At 46.5% G+C, this 20,000-nt stretch overlaps 1 protein-coding gene across 1 annotated transcript in view; it reads left to right on the top strand.

Moving 5' to 3' along the window:
* Positions 1-20,000, top strand: part of nrxn3b (neurexin 3b) — a gene marked incomplete at both ends in the record, with an annotated part of 373,896 nt that overhangs the window by 305,373 nt on the left and 48,523 nt on the right. Inside the window, one exon of the mRNA XM_083643677.1 lies at positions 16,084-16,255. Within this exon, the coding sequence (XP_083499803.1) occupies positions 16,084-16,255 (172 nt within the window). The remainder of the gene's footprint in view (positions 1-16,083; positions 16,256-20,000) is intronic.

Raw genomic sequence — 20,000 nt, 5'->3', positions numbered from 1 at the left:
CACTCACTGGTGTCTTCTATACTCTGATACCTCCTCACTCACTGGTGCCTTCTATACTCTGAGACCTCCTCACTCACTGGTGTCTTCTATACTCTGAGACCTCCCTCACTCACTGGTGTCTTCTATACTCTGAGACCTCCTCACTCACTGGTGTCTTCTATACTCTGAGACCTCCTCACTCACTGGTGTCTTCTATACTCTGAGACCTCCCTCACTCACTGGTGTCTTCTATACTCTGAGACCTCCTCACTCACTGGTGACTTCTATACTCTGAGACCTCCTCACTCACTGGTGCCTTCTATACTCTGAGACCTCCTCACTCACTGGTGTCTTCTATACTCTGAGACCTCCCTCACTCACTGGTGTCTTCTATACTCTGAGACCTCCCTCACTCACTGGTGTCTTCTATACTCTGAGACCTCCCTCACTCACTGGTGTCTTCTATACTCTGAGACCTCCCTCACTCACTGGTGTCTTCTATACTCTGAGACCTCCTCACTCACTGGTGTCTTCTATACTCTGAGACCTCCTCACTCACTGGTGCCTTCTATACTCTGAGACCTCCTCACTCACTGGTGTCTTCTATACTCTGAGACCTCCCTCACTCACTGGTGCCTTCTATACTCTGAGACCTCCCTCACTCACTGGTGTCTTCTATACTCTGAGACCTCCTCACTCACTGGTGTCTTCTATACTCTGAGACCTCCCTCACTCACTGGTGTCTTCTATACTCTGAGACCTCCCTCACTCACTGGTGTCTTCTATACTCTGAGACCTCCCTCACTCACTGGTGCCTTCTATACTCTGAGACCTCCTCACTCACTGGTGTCTTCTATACTTTGAGACCTCCTCACTCACTGGTGTCTTCTATACTCTGAGACCTCCTCACTCACTGGTGTCTTCTATACTCTGAGACCTCCCTCACTCACTGGTGCCTTCTATACTCTGAGACCTCCTCACTCACTGGTGTCGTCTATACTCTGAGACCTCCCTCACTCACTGGTGCCTTCTATACTCTGAGACCTCCTCACTCACTGGTGTCTTCTATACTCTGAGACCTCCTCACTCACTGGTGCCTTCTATACTCTGAGACCTCCGCGGGGTTTCCTTCTTTCAGAGGGAGCACAGAGCTCAGTGCAGAGCGCACTCGCCGCACGCACAGACCCTCCGCACACCGGGAGCACCGGACACTCCGCAGTAACCAGACATTAGCTTTTCTGCCTGGCAGCTAGAGGACCTTCGGCTGGGAGCAGCAGCTGAACACATTGCTGTCACTGTATATGGAACAAATGTCCAGCATGGACGTATTGTAAAGCCTTTAGATCTAAATAGCTTTAAGATCATGAAAAACAGGTGTGTCCAAACTTTTCACTGGTAGTGTATCTACTGCGATTCTCTCTGACATGCTGTTTCTGGCATGCTGTTACTCTCTGACAAATTGGGTGGTAAAAGAAAAAAGCATAGAAATGCCAGATTTGGCATCACATCACTCACCTCCACCACTGTGCATACACACACTCCACCACTGTGCATACACACACTCACCTCCACCACTGTGCATACACACACTCCACCACTGCTTTTATCAGCAACCATCACGTTTCAAAACCCATGCAATTAAAAACCTGAAAAGCCCCATCAAGGCCCCCGTGATAAAGGAAATCTGGGTCTTTGATTGCGTGCGCAGACGCGCGTCTAGCGTGCCACATGCATTGGCATGCGCACGCGCCGCTACCCGACACGCAAAGAAGCATGGGCATAATCTTTAGAGCCCCCCTGATTAACATTAATGTGTTTGGCAGAATGACGTCGGCGTCTCCTTGCATTCCAATAGCCTAGATTTCACGCCGCCTCTCCACATGCAGCCCCGTTAATTGTGAGAGAGCAGAGAAGCTACGAGCGCTATCTGCCGAGGCTTTTGATACGCACTTATCTCTTAGCAGTTTCGTATTATGGAAAAGAAAATTGCCTTTAAAAATGACTGGTGCCTTATTACTTTCAGGCCAATTAATTTGATGAAAAATAAAGCCTTGGAAATAGTGAGGGGGGGGGGAAATAATTACGGCGAATAATTGACAAGGAAGGACAAGCATGCGGGGAGGATATAAGCAGATGTGAAATGCAAATGTCTTTTTTTTGTCAAGCTCATAAGCAACGGGCCATAAATAAACAGCTAGCGATTACTATTGTTTTGGCACAGGCTCTTGTAGCATTTACATATCCTGAAGGATAGGTCTCTGCTCTGGAACGCTGGCGAGACGGCGTTTGAAGACCGCTCGGCCTGAAAGTGTCCAAAGCGTTCAGGAAGTAGGCCACTCGCTGATCCTGCCTCAACGTTCATTCAAGTGCGGGAGACAGACCGACCTAGATTTCCTCCTATTTAATCAGCCATTTTAGGTGCTGGCTATAATTCAAGTCTCCATTTCAGTGCTCCCCTTCCCCTGTTTCCATCGTCTCCACTGCTCGAGACTTTCACCTATTTCTTCCTCCATTTGTCTTTCTTTTCTTTTCTTTTCTTTTCTTTTCTTTTCTTTTCTTTCTTTCTTTCTTTCTTTCTTTTTCTTTCTTTCTTTCTTTCTTTCTCTTTCTTTCTTTCTTTCTCTTTCTTTCTCTTTCTTTCTTTCTTTTCTTTTCTTTTCTTTTCTTTTCTTTCTTTCTTTCTTTTCTTTTCTTTTCTTTTCTTTTCTTTTCTTTTCTTTTCTTTCTTTCTTTCTTTCTTTCTTTCTTTCTTTCTCTTTCTTTCTCCCCCTCGCTCCTCCTCCCTCCCCCTCCTGCCCTATCTCCATATTATCCCTCCATCTGAAACCGTGTACGAAGGAGGTGTCTCTGAAGAGCAATGACATATTTAGACAGCAAGGAGATGCCCCATGCTGCTCAGCCAGCAGGGGGTCTGTTAGCTTGACTCCTCTCACAGAAAGCCTGGCCTCGGCCGCTCCCAAATGTTCCTGCTGACAGAAAACAACCATTTGATCTCCTTTACGGAGGAATCCTCCAGTCACTCCCCGCTGATACAGAGATGCAGCATCTCTGCACTCTGAAGAATAAAGAGCATCGATCGGTCCTGCTTTCAGACTGTCTGTAATCAATCATCATCAGAGCTCATCATGTGCGTTATGGATGTGCCCGGCACTGTGCTGTGCAGGCAGGTTGATTTAACATGGCTCTGATGCGCCGGACGTGCTCATGCATTGCAAATGAATGAATGCGAGATGAGACCTGGACCGTTGACCAGTATCAAGCTGACGTGACAGCCAGAAGCATGCCCAGAGACGGCATATGCTGCCCGGTGTGGCGTCTGAGAGTTTGTTATGAGTCTGACATCTTGTCCAAGCAGATACATTAAACGTATTCATATTAAATGAGTTCCGCCCTCAATTATAGTGGTGGTGTACGAAGCAAGAGCGTTCCAGGTGAAGCTAGCCGATTAGTTACAGCTGATGGACTGTGATGGAATGGAGCCATCCTTCAACTCTTACATTTCCCCACTGAAGTCTCCTTCAAGTTAGATTCTTTTTTCTTTGAACATAGATAGCATATGAGAATGTCACATACAGATTTTTGTATCGACTCATTCCGACGCTTCATTCAAGCTGTAGCCGCTTAAATTGACTGAACTATTCAAACCCAAGACACAATGTTTCTGTTGCTGCGCCAAAGATGTGCTGTGCATCATTCTAAACACATTTCCCTGTAGCTCAGCACAACATATTTAGTCTCTTTGGAAACATTGTAATCATAGAAATAAACTTCTGCGGGTTTGAATCAAGCTTGGCCACACCACCTACATTTGTAATAATGGGCTTCAGAAGAGGCTTTAGATGTGATTATATTCAGCCGTTGGGTTATATTGTATTATTAAGATAGTGACTGTTATATTGTATTGTATTATTAAGATAGTGACTGTTATATTGTATTGTATTATTAAGATAGTGACTGAGAGTGATGTATCTGTTTTTTTTTTTTTACCAAATCCCACATGCCGCATAGCCTTGCAAACTATTCCTCCGTTATAGCAAATGTTCAGAAAGTAGGAATTCAATTCATTATCTTGCCCAAGCATAATCTCCCCACGTTGAAGCAATGAGACTGGCAAATAGTTTAAATTTGAAGAGGAGTAATGGGTGTCCACTGTGCTCAGTGGAGACGGAGCGACCCACAGAAGTGATTTGATCAAAGTGAGCTGACTCCTCTCTTCACTACAGTACAATCACGCATGGAGAAATGGAATGAGGAAAAGAGTGTGGTTGAGACCAGAGTGCCTAATGCACTCTATCTATCCTCACTTCATCATTCTCCAGCTCTGATTTTTTTTTTTTTTTTCACCCACATTTTTCTCCCATTTTCTCCCCAATTGTACTTGGCCTGCTGTTCCTCCACCCCCTCTGTGGATCTGGAGAGAGCCGTAGACTAGCACATGCTTCCTCCCATGTGCAGCTGCTTCTATTCACCTGACAGCGAGGTGTTTCACAGGCAGGACGTAGCGCGTGGAGGATATCACGCTATTCCCCCCAGTTCCCCTCCCCCAGAACAGGTCGACCAGAGGAGGCGCTAGTGGAGCGACCAGGACTCATACCCCACCAGCTTTCCACCCACAGACACGGCCAATTGTGGAACGTCTGACCAAGCCGGAAAGTACCGCTATACCGGGAATTAAACCTGCGGGTCTCCGCGGTGGAGGCGAGTGCTTTTACCTCTACAGTACACAGACAATCCTCTATCTCATATCCTCTCCCATTGTTTGCCCTTTTCTCTCTCTCTCTCCCTCCTTCCATCCCCACTACCTTCATCCCTGACACATCAGCGCAGCAGGTGAGGCGGTGGGTATAGTCTTGATATCAGGCAGGTTACCCTTAGCAACAGACCACCCGCCCCTGAGCTGCCAGCGTGTTTCGGGACCATCCAACTAGCATTGGCACCAATGTTGGCAACCATCTGCCCCCCAGCAGAGAACAGAGGAGACCTTTTGTTCTGGCTCATCACCTCCTGTGATTGGGGGAACGAGGCTCCCCCCCCCCCCTCCCCCCCCCCTTCGCCCTCTGCATGGCGAGAGCTGACACTGCAGGCAAGGGATCAGTACAGCATCTACTGTTGTGTACTGTAGCTACTGGTGATGCCAACGATTAGCATTAGCATTTTAACACCTGTTTCTGGTACGCGGGTGTTAGCACCTCTCATTTTAATGCGGCATGCAGAGACAACATTAGACAAACGAGGACAATGACAAAGAAGACACCCGCGCGCATGTGTGTGTGTGTGTGTGTGTGTGTGTGTGTGCGCGCACGCACACGCCTGCATGTTTGTGTGTTTACACTTGTGAGCCCGTCTGTCTGTGCCTGGAAATGCGTGCCCAGAATACTACATGTACACATAAACAGATGGAAGGGGAAGCTGCTTCTCTCTCCCTCTCTCTTTCTATGTCTCTCTGCCTGTCCCTCTCCCTCTCGCTCTCTCTCCATCTCTGTCTGTCTCTATGTCTCTCTCTCTCTGAGATTTGTGGTCCAAGCCTTGCTCAATGTTCAAAGGCAAGAAGATCCAAGCGATTGTGGCTATCGGCGACGCGAGTCCCTCCGTCCGTCCATGCCATTATAATGGAAAGAGTCTCTCTAAGGCTTCCACCCCCTCTGTGTGCATTATCTGGTTGGATTGCAGAATGGGGTATCTCTCGCTCCAATAATTACATCCAATTTTTTGATTGCGAGTTTCTGAAATAGTCACTGTCGAGCCACACGTTTTTCTTCCTCTCTTTTTTTTTTTTGTCCCTGGCTTCCTCTCGATGTAATCACGCTTCAGATAGCGCCTCTCAGACGTAGCAGTGAGGGCTTGGAGAATACAGAGAGGGCAGCACTTCAAACAAGCAGAGATCTCACGTGTGTCTGTTCAAAGGATTTCACTCTTTGTGAAGCAGCTGCTGGAGCCATACGTGCGTGCGTCCAAAGTGACTGAAGGTATTTGCTTTGGGGAAAACACGTTCAAAGGTCACAGTCAGAGACAGCTTTTTGTCTTTTTTCCGTTTGGCTGGTGTATTTTCTTTTCTCTCTTTTCTTATTTCCATTTTCAATTGGCCCCTTTCTTAGTTTAAAGTATAAAGAATCTAGTCAGTTCTGTTTAATTAAGAGTGTAAAGCGAGGGATTTTGCCTTGCTTAAATTGTTTTTGTTTTTTTTAAGTATACAGCAAATTATACTTCTGGAGGTTGTTGTTCTTCATTTGATGAAAAACAAGAGAGCGGAAAATGTGGGGTAAATTGTGTCTCCACTTGATTTATGGTGCGCCGTTTCATTCTGGGTCTACCAAATAAGAAAGTGTTGGAATTCAGCGGCACATTAAATTAAATATCTGCCGAACAGATTCTAATTTGATCAGCAAGCTGTTTCAATTTCATTAGCCTGTAGTCCCTAATGGACTTTCACAGCATATTATTCCATCCAGCACAAATCCTATTCATTGACTCTTTTCAACGAGTCCCCTGACGCGCAGGGGACCATGTGGCCCCCGACGCGGGCACAGCGTGAGGTCACACAAGACCTGCTCCTTCTTAAACGGACGACGGAATAGACCCTCGGCGACTTCAGCGAGCCAATTAAATACAACTTTAGAGTTATGCCTGGCCTCTCCTAAACAGCTGTTGCAAAACATTATTCTCTAGTATTACATCCTGTGTGTGTGTGTGTGTGTGTGTGTGTGTGTGTGTGTGTGTGTGTGTGCGTGTGCGTGTGCGTGTGCGTGTGCGTGTGCGTGTGCGTGTGTGTGTGTGTGTGTGTGCGTGTGCGAGCGAATGCATGTGTAACTACGCCCGCCTCTGAGACCCTATTGCTTTCTGTAAATGCCCTGATTACTTGTTGCCGGTGGGCGACGCGCCCTGCATGGTGATGGTGCAAGATGAAGTACCAGCAGTAGCAGCAGGTCAGGCTATCAGACAGATGAAAATTCATGGCTGATGTTTCAGCACGCTCCTCGTCATTATGCAGCACGCGCTGTAATCACTCCTGCCGTGCCTCCTAGTCAAACCTGTAGACAACAGAGAGAGATGAAGCAACACTTGGCACATTTTCAGAAATCACAATATACTTAACGTAACAGGTAGTGAGGTTAATGTATGGACCCCGGTTCCTCTGAATGGTGTACTTTGTCTTTTTCACTGGAAAACAGAGTAATATGTAGCCATTTATTTGATGAAAGTCCATCATTATAAGTTGAGCAATTGATAGCTTACTTCTTCTCAGTATTAGGCCATACTGCAAACGCTATGATCACATATCATTGAATGGCTTGAATTTAGGATAGGGTTGTTTGGACCCAGCAATATTGCTATTAGCACTAAATACTAAAATCGTTGATACTATTACTTTAATACTTTAATTGTTTTTTAAAGTGAAATGTATATTTTTTTATGTGATTTGTGTGTATCTATGTATTTATGTATGTATGTTTTTTCTATGGACCATGAGTCTGCAATAAAGCAATCAATCAATCAATTTAATACTTTCAGGTAAACCAGAACATTTAAAAACAAGCTTTACTCTTAGCACGGCACGGGCACTTAGGACAGCACGGTGGCTCAGTGGTTAGCACTGTTGCCTCACAGCAAGAAGGTCCCGGGTTGTAACCCCGGTCCGTCCCAGGTCCTTTCTGTGTGGAGTTTGCATGTTCTCTCCGTGTCCGTGTTGGTTTTCTCCGGGTGCTCCGGTTTCCTCCCACCATCAAAGACATGTATGTTAGGGTTAATACTCCTGTCAGTGCCCCTGACCAAGGCAATGGCAAAATAACTGGAGTTGGTCCCCGGGCGCTGCACTGCGGCTGCCCACTGCTCCTAGTTCTAGGAAGGTTCCTAGTAGAGGATAAGGGTCAAATGCAGAGGATGAATTTCCCCACGGGGATAAATAAAGGATAACTTAACTTAGCAAGTATGCCAAGATTGACAGTAAAATACCGTAAACATTGTGCTTCAGTGCTCAGAATTAGGTACGGTTGCTTTCGACCAGGGTGTTCTGTTGGGAGACAGTGGCTGTGCTCAGACAATAGAGCCAACACACATATATAAAGTGCGCTATATGATTAGGATCAGTGCACTGTCAGTGCTCTCAGTTCCAAGAGGCTGAAAGTGATAGCGTAGACCCGGGGAGGACTCTGCGGTAACACTGATAAATGTTTTCACCAGACCGTCCGCCATTAGTGTCAGGGCAAGTTACAGCCACAAGAGCGGACAAACAGGAAATAGAGAAAGAGGGGGCGTAAATAATTGATAAGGCTGACCCTGCGCGATTCATATTCTGCGGCAGCGGATCAAAGAGCGAGGCTGGCTGAGTTTGACATTGAGCCCGGTCGCAGGAGTCAAAGCCATTACGTTCCCCCACAATGCACCTCTGCGTGTGTTTATATGAAGAAGAAAAAAACTACAGTGGCTTGTTTCTTCTTTAGTCTGGGTGCGGAGGCTAACGCTAGCTGGCACTCCTGGGCATTAACCAACTGGCTAATGGACTCGCCGGCTGTGTGCGCTACAATTACCTTACCAGTACAGTAGCGCTAAGTAAAAACGAAACGAGGTGGAGGCCATTTTGTTCCTGTCCATTCGATGGAGCTGTTCCCGCTGGCTCTCTCAGGTGTGAGAAATAGTGTTTCGTCCTCTGGGTTCTTTTAGGTATGATCAATATTTCAGAAGCTTTGTGCCTTGTCTCCTCCACACCGCCTCTCGCCACATGCTCCACAGCCCCGCTATGAATGTTTCAATGAATGTTTGAGTGAATTAATGATTCATGGAAATTCACAGTTTTCAGGGGAATGTTTATTTGAATAGTGCATTAAGGTACATCAGAGCTGTCGCCAGACAATGCGAGGAACCCTGGGTCCTCACTCCTTCACTGCTTCTAAAGTAGTCAATTAAAACCGTACCTACTCTCAGTTTAAACCCGGCACCGTAGCTTTTCCAAAAGACGTGCTTTGATCTGTCCCTTTTCAGCACAGTTGCTGTGTCACGGCTGTGAGTAGCCCCATTAATAAGAGGCTATAGTAAAACTGTGCTTTATTTCAACACAAAGTATGTATAATTTCTCTCCCTTACAGTGCGTCTATACAGGCTCCAAAATTGGCACCAACCACCGGCCGAATGCTGGTAAAATATGCAAGTGGCTGGTAGATGTGCTTCACTCGCTAGCCACAAAACAACAACAATTCTAATCTAATGAGTGGCTGGTCAAATTGGAACATTCACTAGCCATTTGGCCGCTGGCCAAAAAAGTTAATTTTGGACTATATGCTTTGCCGCTTTCTGAGAGAACCGGCCAAAACCAATAATGACCTATAATGATGTACGTTAGCTTAATTAAACACTTGGCCCTCACTCAAGCTTTGAGCTCAATAACCAGGTCATTATTTTCAGCTTGGAGTGAAGGTGTAAGTATGCCAGGCTCTCTGGGTGGCTACAGATGCGTTCCAGTGATTCACAGCAACTTTGGTTGGACACGACGTGCGCTAAATTACGGTACTTTTCGTATGACTAAACAATCTCATTCATTGGGGAATTGGAGACTGCATGCATTTAGATACATGTTCCTTCCATATTTTGTAATTTGGGCCAATTTCAAGGTGATAACAAAGCTTCCTACCCTCCAAATACGCCACGCCTCTCTGCAGCCTGGGGGCCCGCACAATCCTTAGTACATTGGGTACATCTAAAAACCACTCATAGGCCTGTAGATGAGCTGATCGCACACAAACCTCCCCTCGTCAGCCTCTAACATAGGGTTGGGGTATCGTTTGGATTTTAACAATCCCGATTCCGATTCTGCTTATCGATTCTGATTCTTAACAATTCTCGATTATGATTGTTTAAGGGGCGGGGTCGAAACAGGTCATATGCTTAGCCTATTTCACAGAAAAGCTTAAATTAAAAAAAATTACATCCATGCATTAAAAGCCTCAAGAGCCTCAAGAGTATTTGCTGGTGAAGGAAGGCAATCTACGTATCACAGGATCTGTAAGTTTTACAGTCCAGAAAGAGCACTGTGTAGCTTTACGAGAGGGGAAGACATGCATACTGTACTGTACATTCAAACTCACACACAGGCGCAGCAGCCGGGCAGAACCGTTGGTTTTACTGGCGGACCACAAACCAAAGCCGCCACCACAGGAATGTAAAGTGAAAGCGTGAGTAAAATTTGTTTAGGAACCTATAAGCAGAACCTAAATTCAGCTTTTTACGGACACCCGGGTACTCGGCATCTTGGATTTCGGTTCTGGAGTTTCGGTTCCCAACCCTACCAACATCCTATCCTTTAGCAAATTCCCACTTGAGACTGTGACGCACACGGGAGCCGACAGCTACAAATCACTTCACAGTCCAAGAGTTATATCTGTCAATTACTGACGATAAATGGCTCTGGCGCTGGTGAAGGCCAGGTACATCAATCCAGCGCGTCTCACGCTGTCCTAGCTTCTCCAGCCTATTGATTCTGCCTGCACTGCTTCCATGATCCACTTTTGATGGCCCCTGACCGCAAAAGCTAACTTGAGCGCTGATGTCAGAAGAAAGGCTGGGTATGTAACCCAAACTCCTGCCAGGGACATGTTCACATTTTTGATATCAGATCTTCTCCTCCCTCCCAGCTGAGACTTAATATAGATCCACTGGACTCGTCCCGCTACAACTACTCTGTGCCCGTACCAGATTTCAATCAAGGTTTGATCGCAATGCAATACCTTTTGTGGAGGATAGGGGGGGGGGGGGGGCGAGAATCACGCTTTAATAACATCCTCTGACCTTAAAGTGCTTTCGATGCACATCTCCGTACAGAGGCCGTACCTCGCTCAGTGAAAACACACAAATTCATCTATTTTCCCTCTGTCTCGCTACCTCTTTTGTCAGCTTTTTTCCCCCTCCCCTGGCAGAGCTAAATGCGCTAATTCCACCCATCTCACCTCCGTAAATAGCTTTCAGATGCATGTATCTATCTGGGCCTGTGGCTTAGCAAGAATGACCATTCAGCGAGATGGGGATGGGGGGGTCTATTGTGAGCCGCCGATCCCCGTGTGCAGCAGCTGTCTGCTAAGGGCTGTGATGGCTGTCTGCAGGATTGACCAGCGCTGCTGTGAGTGATTCTCTCTCCTTCTCCCCGCCCGGGGGCCCTCCATGTGTTGGAGGCATTGATCGGCCCTGAATTGGATTGCGCCGGGCCTGATTACTGGTGTCAGTGTGTGCCGGGTCACGTGGGACCGCTGGAGCTCCGCGTGCCAAAGCCTGGGTTATAGCGAACATCGGAGAGATGCAGCAGTGCAATTACATTTATCAGTCTTAGTTATATTGCGAACGCACACACGCGCACGCCCACACACACACAGTGTACACTTTAGAGACAGTGTACACTTTAGAGACACACACACACACACACATCATGGCACGCTCCGTTTGGAGGCTCAGCAGCTACTGGCTTCATTTGGCAACATCATTGCGTTCAGCACCTATACAGTAGCAATGAAAGAATGAGTGCTCATGTTGGGCATCAAAAGCTGTGTGGGAGGCGTTAGGACATAAAAGTGCTTTAACACAACAGTTAATTAGTACTCTCTCCACCTCAATTTGATATTTAATGTTGAGTGCTTGCTGTGAGAGTGATTGAATGCTTGGACTTGTGTGTTTTTTTTGGCCCATATGCGGCTATTGAAACACCGATTCTTCAGGACAAGGTTACACTCTGTGACATTGCGTGTGTGTGTGTTTCCGTATCCGCTTGTGCGTATGTTTGCGCGTGAGTGCGCGTGTTGTGTGTGCGTGTGTGTGTGTGTGTGTGTGTGTGTGTGTGTGTGTGTGTGTGTGTGTGTGTGTGTGTGTGTGTGTGCGTGCGTGCGTGCGTGTGTGCGTGTGGAGAAGTGATTCTCCCCGCATCATTTGTTTACCCCTGGAATAGCGGCCATCATCTTTTCCACTAAGAGAACAATAGCCATTTTTCCCCTTTTGCTCAGGAGACAATGAAGTGCCTTCCCGCCTCGCGAGCGACAGGGCCAATAAAAAACGTAATTGGATCTGTCAATCAAACGTTGCTGCAGCAGCGCGGGGGCGGGCACAGGCAGGTGGGCGGCGGCGGAGGCGGGAGGGGTAGCCGGACAACAGGGGTGGTGCTGAGAGAGAGAGAGAGAGAGAGAGAGAGAGAGAGAGAGAGAGAGAGAGAGAGAGAGAGAGAGAGAGAGAGAGAGAGAGAGAGAGAGAGAGAGAGAGAGAGAGAGAGAGAGAGAGAGAGAGAGAGAGAGAGAGAGAGAGAGAGAGAGCTGTGCCATTTGAAAAGCACAGCCACACACACACACACAGTCGTCTCTACACACACCGCCCCCGAGGCACACAGTTGCAGAGGTGTAGGGTTGTTGTTGCCTTGTTGTTTGTTTGTAGGAAGCCAGGGGGCGACGATCTGTCTTTGTTTGTAGGCATTAGCGGGTCGCTGATGTGACTACGCAGCAGAGCCCCGGCCTGCCACAGTCTCAGAAGGTCATGGGGGGATGTACTGTACTACACCTCATGTGTCTGTCTGTGTTTGGGATGCGTCACATAAATATTATGTTGTTTTTCCTTTTGTTTTGTTTGTTTTTTCTTACCGGGAAATGGTCCTGTCATTAGTCATGAGGGCAGGGGTACCAACAGCTCACACCTTGTCACGTTCAATTATGAATATGTTTGTGTGTGTTTACCCTCACCTGTCTGGGTGCAGAGAGAGAGAGAGAGAGAGAGAGAGGGAGGGAGAGAGTGTCTGTGTGTGTGTGTGTGTGTGTGCGTGTGCGTGCGTGCGTGCGTGCACGCGCGTGTGCGTGCGTGCGAGAATGCTGGCGTGATTATGCATTTTCCTGTTGCTCTGAGTTTTTAACGACTACTCAACTACTTAAATTAAGAGCCCTTTTACAGCCTCTCTGACTGAGATGTTAAGAGCTGGGAGGCGTTGTCTGACTCGCTCCCCTCCTCCTCCTCCGAGCCCTGCCTACCTACCTACCTACCTACCTCGGCTTTTTACAAGATGGCTTTCTCATGTCTTTTAGCGCCGCTCTTCTTCCATTATCAGCCCGGCTGGAGATTGTAAACGGGGGAGAGGAGAGACACTCGGCGGTCGTGCGCGTTATGGCCTCTCAAGCACACTGTAATGTCATGCCACATGTCTTTTTTATGGACAGACAAAAGATTGTTTTCGCTGTAAGTATGAGGCATAGGAGATAGTGCCAGGTCCTCAGGCCACTTTGCTTGTTAAATGGCCGTGCCTATAGGCACCTATACAGTACATGGTAGCAGTAACACTCGAGCGGCTCGACTTCCGGCTCCCGAAAGCGGTGACTTCTTCTTGAAGGAGGGTGAACTTTCCTTGTGGACTCACTGTACTTCAAATCAATACACGTTATATAGTGTTTACCCACTCCGAACAAGGTGGCCGCCGTGGCCCCCGGTGCAACTGACAAAATGCGAAGAAACAAAAAACAGCACTAATTGAGAGGTACAGTGTGTGAGGTGAGAGCTTATTTTGGCTTCTACTGAGGATTCCAAGGTACTGTAGTTTGAGAAGGTACAAATGAACACGATGAAAAAGCTTTCGTTTATTTTCTACTGACCTCATATTTACTTACATTTCTTTCCCATAAATACAGCGAGAATGCAGAGAAAACTAACTGAGTGTAACGTCTTGCCCGGGAAAATCAATCCATAGCTACTGTAAGGATTTGGCCGTGAATTTATCAACATTACAAACTGCATTTTTGAGACGCACACTCACTATAATTATTCTCCCCGTACTGAGATGGCATCTTAGATTTAATTGTCTTGAGCACCGTCTCTAAGGTATAAACTTATAAATGATGATGCACTGTAGTGGTGGGTGGTCTAATGCCAGACATGAATCTTCCACTTGAGATGTGAGCTGTGTTAAGTATAGGAGGGCATCATTAAGTAATCATCGTTAGTAAGTAGGAGAGCCTAGCAACGTTAAATACAGGTCAGTAAGTTGAAGTGTCACGCCATTTTACTCGCCGCAGTCTTACGCTACAGTAGCGATGTCAGGCGGGGCGACGCAAAGTTTAACTTGACATTGATCAAGCTCTATGTCCTGAGCTATCTACCCACTGCCGCTTCTCCGCGCTGACCAATTAACAGAAGGCGTCAGCTGTGCGAGGCTTGCTAATTTTGGATTTTGCTATGAGAAACGCTCCCTCTGCTCTGGGCCTCTAAAGTAGGTAATTACACGGAGAGGTTCCCTGTGGACGATTCAAACAAACGACATAGAAAACCACAGCCCACGTTCCCCATCGCCACTTGCTCAAAAACTCCTAAACCCTTTTACTTGTAACGCCTTACATGGCCATGAATAGTCAAGCAGCCCCAATAAAACACGCTGGCAGCTCGTGAAAAGGAGCGGGGTCGAGGGGAGTCAGGCGGTGATGGTGAGGGATCACGATATATGGATGTGGTAGAACCGGGCTTGGCGTTAAGAACTAAACAGAACATATGGTATTCATACAGTCTGTAAAGGCTGCAGCACAAGAGGCATCTGTCCTGCCACTTTGTGCAGTGACAGGCTGCACGGGGCATTAGTCATCATTACAATCTCTGCTGGCAGCCTATTTTCATCACATTACAGTGGTATAATGAACCGTAGCGAGCTAGCATCCTCAGCTTCTCCTGGGTGCTTTACCATGAGCGCCAACCCAAGGCACTCGTCCAAGTCCTTTCATTCAGCTTTTTTACACTCGCTTTATTGTGTCATTAATTACCTACTGCACAACAATAGGGGGAGCCATTGGTACAGTCGCAGTCAGAAACTTCACATTTGGCTGCGGCTCCGACAGTCTGATGGATCGGAAGTGAAGTGCGCTTAGCGCTCACGGAGCTGTCAGGATGGTTTGCATGGCAAAAGCCAATTCTGTCATTTATATAATGGCCCCATTTCTTATTTTAACCCGTTTTCAAGTGCGCCTCGCTTTTAGCCTTGCCCTTCAGAACGGAGCCACAAGGGGGAGGTGTTGAAATCCTCACCTCGGAATTGGACACCGGACCTTGCTGCTTCCCCGGGGCTGTGGACGAGTGCTCGCTGCGTGGCTGCCTGGCTGGAAGGCAGCTGGTTAGCAGTTTTTCCTGAAATACATGTTATAACGAGCCAATTACATATTCCTTTGCATCTACATTCAACTAAGATATATTTTTGCATGGTTATTTGCAAGGAGGAGAGAGTGCAGCTAGCACAGTCCACAGTCCACCTGGCCACACTAGCGCTGTGGCCAGGTAAACAAACATGTTACATGTCAGGTTACATGATGTAAGGCAATCGGCTGGGTGCGTTTGTTTGTGTCCCCGCGCATGCCGGTGTGAATTCCCCATGTTTAAAACAGTTTTGTTGAAAGAACAATGGTTAACAATTGTAGAAGATATTTATTTAATGGAGAAACTGACACACATCCTGAGGCTACAAGAGGAAAAAATGGAGAGTAAATGGGAAAAATGGACCATGTACAAGACACCAAAAGAGGACACTGTTACGGAGATGTTGACGGAATAACATAATGCCAAAAAGAGACTTACCCCAAGCTATTATCTTTTATTTCATGTTATGTTCCCCCCCTTGTCTGTAATGTATTTCATTTATTTTGATGTCAATAAAAATTTAAGTGACAAAAAAAAAAAAACAGTTTTGTTGGCACAAAGGCCCACGCCGAGCCAGAAAACTAGAGACTATATGAAGCTCCACCTCACGTTAGTCGTCTGTGCAATGGAGTGGGGCGAGGAGGAACGAATTCCACCCAAACCTAGTCCGCAAAAAAAAAAAAATATAATAATAATAATAATAATGATAATAATCGATAAAAATTCCATGTGATCGAATTCATTCCTCAACGATCAATTATCGATTATCGATTATTGATGAACATCCCTAGTGATGACCATTACCCTCCTCGGGTATACGGGATACCTTACCCCTACTTAAATGCGCAAAATGGAGGGGTAGGGCCAAGTGCTAGGGCCAAGGGGGGTATTGGGATCGGGCCAATGTCAATGGCGAGTTCACCCTCAAGATTCACCCACGCTTACTAACTGCTTGCTTCTCTGCTTCTCTCTGTCTGCCTTTCCCAGGAGCAAGGCAAAGTAGGCGTGACATTCAACATCGGGACGGTGGACATCGGTGTTAAGGAGGCCACCACAGCGGTCAACGACGGCAAATACCATCTGGTTCGATTCACCAGGAACGGGGGAAACGCCACCTTGCAGGTGGACAACTGGCCAATCAACGAGCACTTCCCCACAGGTACCGCACCTCTCTGTCCCCTGTCATTCAAAATGTATATATAACCTTTGACCTCTTGCCATTCTGTCTTCCGATGACTTTCTGTAAGAGTTATTGCAAATGCTGAGTTTAAATACCACTGGACACCACCTATTTGTTTCGTCAAAGGGCACCGACGAGGAGAGAAATGCAGCCCATGTCCGACCGTACACTCTCCCGTTTCCCCCCCATTGCCCAGAATGAAACGCCTCGGAAAACACGAGAGCGGGCTAAGAGGCCAGCAGGCACACGAGATGGCACATGCTACTGTATGCTAATATGCTACTGTATGCTAATATGCTACTGTATGCTAATATGCTCCGGTGCCAGTCCATGCCACACGATCATCAAAACAATCCATTCATGGCGCCGACACCTGACTCCACAGGAGAAAAGGTGGATCCAACTACAGTCTTTTGTCTTGTAACAGGCATTAGCCAGCAGGCAACATCTGGCCAGGTGGTTTCAGGGAGGGATTGAAAAGACACCGAGAGGCATTTTGGTCGGCGGCTGAGAGAGGAAAGCGTGGAGGCAGAAAGTGCTTATCTGGCCTGCATGGCCAGATGAAGCTGCTGCCTGCTCGTATCTCTGCCTCCCAGGTCAGCAGATGCAGCACAGAGGCAGAATACAGATAGGGTCATCAAAGGCAGCACGCTCCGTTTGGAGGCTCAGCAGCTACTGGCTTCATTTGGAACAGAGATGTGCTGCTCAGCTAGCTAGGAGAGAGAGAGAGAGAGAGAGAGAGAGAGTCAGCTAGCTAGGTGAGAGAGGGAGAGAGAGAGAGAGTAAATGAGAGGGAAGGAAAGAGTCCTCCACTGCTTCTACTTTACAGTCCATTAAATTGAATTGGCTCTCGCACGCTTTGATATCTGTGTCTCCTTGCCAGCCACCATAGGAGAGGCCACCTCTTCACTCATTACCCACACACTCTTCAGTTTCGCCTAGCCAAACAACGCAGACAGACGGGGGAAGCGACATCGCGCAAAGCGGCAGTTGAGACAAGCATGCGGTGACATCATAAGATATGATGGAAGTTCACTGATCTTGAAGGGGAAACGGAGCCAGCAACAAATAATTGGACCTAGAGGGAGGTAGAATAAATAGAACATGTTGAAAATGGAACCTTTTTTATCGGTTTACAAATAAACTGTAGTAACATACTGTGGAAGTAACATAGAAACAGAAGTGTGTCCAGGAATTGAAACTTGGGCATCGTTGGCTAAAATAAGACATTACCACATTACAGTTGAAGCTATTTAACTAGTACTGAGAACTAGTACTGAGATATACAATACCTATGTTTGCTGAGCATCGAATATCTATAGCTCAATTTGTAGCAGGCATAAAGTAGGGTTGAGCACCCTGCTGTGATGGCCTGCATACCTGCCTCAAGACATTCACTTAATTGGCTTACAGTGGACGCCACATGGTGTAAATGCTGCATCAGAAGCTTTTCCAAACAAGCAGAAAATAAATAGATGAACTTAAGGACAGCAGCCTCTCCTGGCATGACCTGGTAGTCTGTTTGGTTGAGGACAGCAGCCTCCTGGCATGACCTGGCAGTCTGTTTCTTTTGCCTTTGGCTGTCCTTCGCTTTTCTTTGACCAAACATAGTCAGACATGTTCATAACTATATTCCAGCCATACTAATGCTCGTAAATACTCAGAAATGTCCTAACATCAGAATCAGAATTCTTTATTTCGCCAAGGGATGTTTTCACATACAGTACAAGGAAATTGTCTTGGTGTGATTGGTGCTCAAGTAACGTGATACATTAGAACAAATATATGCGATAAACAAATAAGATCTAAAGAATAAAGATTCACAGATATTAACAGATAAAGCTATTAACAGTATTAACAGATATATATACAGTCTTGACAACCAAGTGGGGTAGACTGCACAAAAGAGCGATTATCACAGTCAGGGTTAGGATACTGTACTTCTAATTCTTATAGAGAACTGAAGAGCTACTCCTCACTGAAGTGTGCAAAGCTGTATTTCTCTTTCTCTATCTCTCTCTCTCTCTCTCTCTCTCTCTCTCTCTCTCTCTCACACACACACACACACACACACACTCACACACACACACACACATGCACGCACGCACTCACACACACACACACACACACACACGCACACTCACACACACACACGCACGCACTCACACACACACGCACACACGCACACACGCACAAGCACAAATGCTCCATGAATGAATAGAACTAATCAAGCGAGGGATGTGATTGCATTGTTCCACAGAATTAATTTTTGACAGACAGAGTTAGTAGCGTGTATTACACAAGTATCCACCTATCCTTTGTCTTTAGGCGGTAACTTTCAATTGCAATTGAACCATTAACGCCTTTATAATTATCTCAGCGGAACCGGTGTTCAGTCGTTGCTTTTCTCAACCCTCCATCAATACCCTGTTTCATTCGGTCAATACGTCTGATCCAAGAGAGAGCCAAGAGTCCTTTCAAAAACCACTGATGAATTGTTGCATTTTTCCTTTTTGTTTGATCAATGCACAACGAGGAAGGGAGTTCTTAAGTGATCCCATTGAGATTTGTCCCCTACTCTGTCTGCCTGCCATTGTCTCAAGATGGAGTTTGGGGTGGGGTGGGGTGGGGTGGGGTGGGGGGATCGAACATGTGGCTGTTTCTTTCTCTCTCCTGCACAGGTAATTTGCAGGACACTCAGTGATAGTAATTCAACCATGATTGATTTCCACCCCCGCCTCCTTGTAAAGGCGTTGTCATCTCATGAGTAATTACAGGTTAGGCTGCAGACTCATCGACTGCTTTCTCACACTCCTAATGCCTCACTTGAAGGCAGCAGCCGCCACATGGCTCTCAGCTCGTTCAATAAACAGTTACCGGATCTGCAGCATGCCTTCCCCTCCATAGGAGGGAATAGGTGAAGACAAAGTTGATCTGCAGCATGCCTTCACCTCCATAAGAGAGAATAGATGAAGACAAAGTTGATCTGCAGCATGTCTTCACCTCCATAAGAGAGAATAGATGAAGACAAAGTTGATCTGCAGCATGCCTTCACCTCCATAAGAGAGAATAGATGAAGACAAAGTTGATCTGCAGCATGCCTTCACCTCCATAAGAGAGAATAGATGAAGACAAAGTTGATCTGCAGCATGCCTTCACCTCCATAAGAGAGAATATGTGAAGACAAAGTTGATCTGCAGCATGTCTTCACCTCCATAAGAGAGAATAGATGAAGACAAAGTTGATCTGCAGCATGTCTTCACCTCCATAAGAGAGAATATGTGAAGACAAAGTTGATCTGCAGCATGCCTTCACCTCCATAGGAGAGAATAGATGAAGACAAAGTTGATCTGCAGCATGTCTTCACCTCCATAGGAGGGAATAGATGAAGACAAAGTTGATCTGCAGCATGCCTTCACCTCCATAAGAGAGAATAGATGAAGACAAAGTTGATCTGCAGCATGTCTTCACCTCCATAAGAGAGAATATGTGAAGACAAAGTTGATCTGCAGCATGCCTTCACCTCCATAGGAGAGAATAGATGAAGACAAAGTTGATCTGCAGCATGTCTTCACCTCCATAGGAGGGAATAGGTGAAGACAAAGTTGATCTGCAGCATGCCTTCACCTCCATAAGAGAGAATAGATGAAGACAAAGTTGATCTGCAGCATGCCTTCACCTCCATAAGAGAGAATATGTGAAGACAAAGTTGATCTGCAGCATG

The sequence above is a fragment of the Poromitra crassiceps genome (genome assembly GCF_964638095.1).
Source record: "Poromitra crassiceps genome assembly, chromosome: 9".
Classification (NCBI taxonomy): Eukaryota; Metazoa; Chordata; class Actinopteri; order Beryciformes; family Melamphaidae; genus Poromitra; species Poromitra crassiceps.
Note: the sequence above shows the minus strand (reverse complement) of the source record. Positions and strands in the feature narration are given on the sequence as shown.